Source organism: Arachis ipaensis, chromosome B03 (assembly GCF_000816755.2).
Source record: "Arachis ipaensis cultivar K30076 chromosome B03, Araip1.1, whole genome shotgun sequence".
NCBI lineage: Eukaryota > Viridiplantae > Streptophyta > Magnoliopsida > Fabales > Fabaceae > Arachis > Arachis ipaensis.
Window position 1 is genome coordinate 129,007,152 of NC_029787.2, and position 1,517 is coordinate 129,008,668.

Consider the following 1,517-nt stretch of genomic DNA (forward strand, 5'->3'; position numbering starts at 1 on the left):
ATAATAAAACACTGTAATATCACTATTAAAGAGCAGAGCATATTATAAGATTATCTGTGCAGTGTCCTACATTTCCATCCAGAATGCCTTTTGTTAATTCGATTATGGGCAAACTAAAAACATTTTACACAGCCAAAAGGGTCAAATACATTGGAAACTTGGAAGCATTAAACTGAAATGTAAACATATGGGGTGTGCGAAGGAAGCAGATAGGAATGATATTCAGATCTTCATACAAAATTCAGACTTCATCCCCCTCTTACATACATTGAATAGTTAACCACTTAACCATGTAGGGGAATCAAAGACCAGTTCTTGTTCTTGAATTGGCACCTATCTTATAAAGGGATGAAATAGTAGGCCACAAGAGTTTGATATTAAACTATCTATCTAAATTATAAAGACAATCAATTACAGCCGGGGAAAAAAAATCTCAGGGCCCAATACAGAAAGAATTCATCCTCAACATCCTCAAAACCCTGTGATTCTACCTGTAAATGTTGTTAGGTTCCCCACATATAACCATAGGCCCCCTCCAAAGTGTTCATTGTCTCCAACAACAAATTAATGGAAGTGCTCCGCGTCTGAACAAAGAAAAAATCCTTAATCGCACTTGATGTTTCTGTAAATCCTCCTCACAAACAAATTTGAACCAAGAAAACCCACAGCTCCTGCACATTAGATGAAAGTCGGAAACTCAATGCAGGTGACAAGAACAAAAGTATATATCAAGGAAGTAGGACAGGAGGACATGGGGTTTTAATCCTCCATTTTTCATCCCTGCAGAGTGAACATCTGCCAAAACAACAAAGAAAAAAGGAGAGATTTATAGAGAACTTACCACATAGAATTCCTAGCCCAAGAGAAAACATCAAAGTGTATCCGAAATAGAAGCTCGTCTGGAAGAAGCCTGACATCTTCGTCTTCACATAGTAGTAGTATATTGAGTACAAATACACATAAACAGCTGTCGAGGCAGCTGAAAAGAAAGACGTCCATTGCCAGTGATAGTTCTCAGCATTTAACAAGAAGTATGTACCCACAATTGTCACACAGACAGTAACGATCATAAGAATCAGAAAAACCAGTAGCATGAAGCCGTACACATAGTAAACCTGTCACCACAAGGGAGGAAAATAATAGGTAAGCTAACTAACAGTGCATGCTCACATCTTTCACTTAACTATAACTATTTTTAATTGAAAACATCAACATCATGAAATATTTTCTTGATACTGCTCTTCTCTCCAAGGCGATAGTAACCTTTCTAATGATGCCAAGTTCAAAACCATCAGTGTTGGTATTAGCAAATAAATCATCAGGTTGTAACTCACCTTGTAATTCCAGAAGGAAGTGAATACGAAATACATTTCAATAAATATGCTTCCAAAGGGTAGCAGCCCTCCCATCATAGAAACCACAGATGGTGTGAGGTACCACTTCTTCTCAGGAATGGGGCGAGGAATGGTTTTCACACGACAGGGATTATTTGGAACACCACTCCAGTTCCTTCCAAC

The 1,517-nt window shown here is 38.0% G+C and overlaps 1 protein-coding gene across 1 annotated transcript in view; it reads right to left on the reverse strand.

Moving 5' to 3' along the window:
* Positions 106–1,517, reverse strand: part of LOC107631726 (transmembrane 9 superfamily member 1) — a gene marked incomplete in the record, with an annotated part of 5,642 nt that continues 4,230 nt past the window's right edge. The window contains 3 exon segments of the mRNA XM_016335264.2: positions 106–671; positions 842–1,115; positions 1,335–1,517. Coding sequence (XP_016190750.1) covers positions 604–671; positions 842–1,115; positions 1,335–1,517 — 525 coding nt within the window.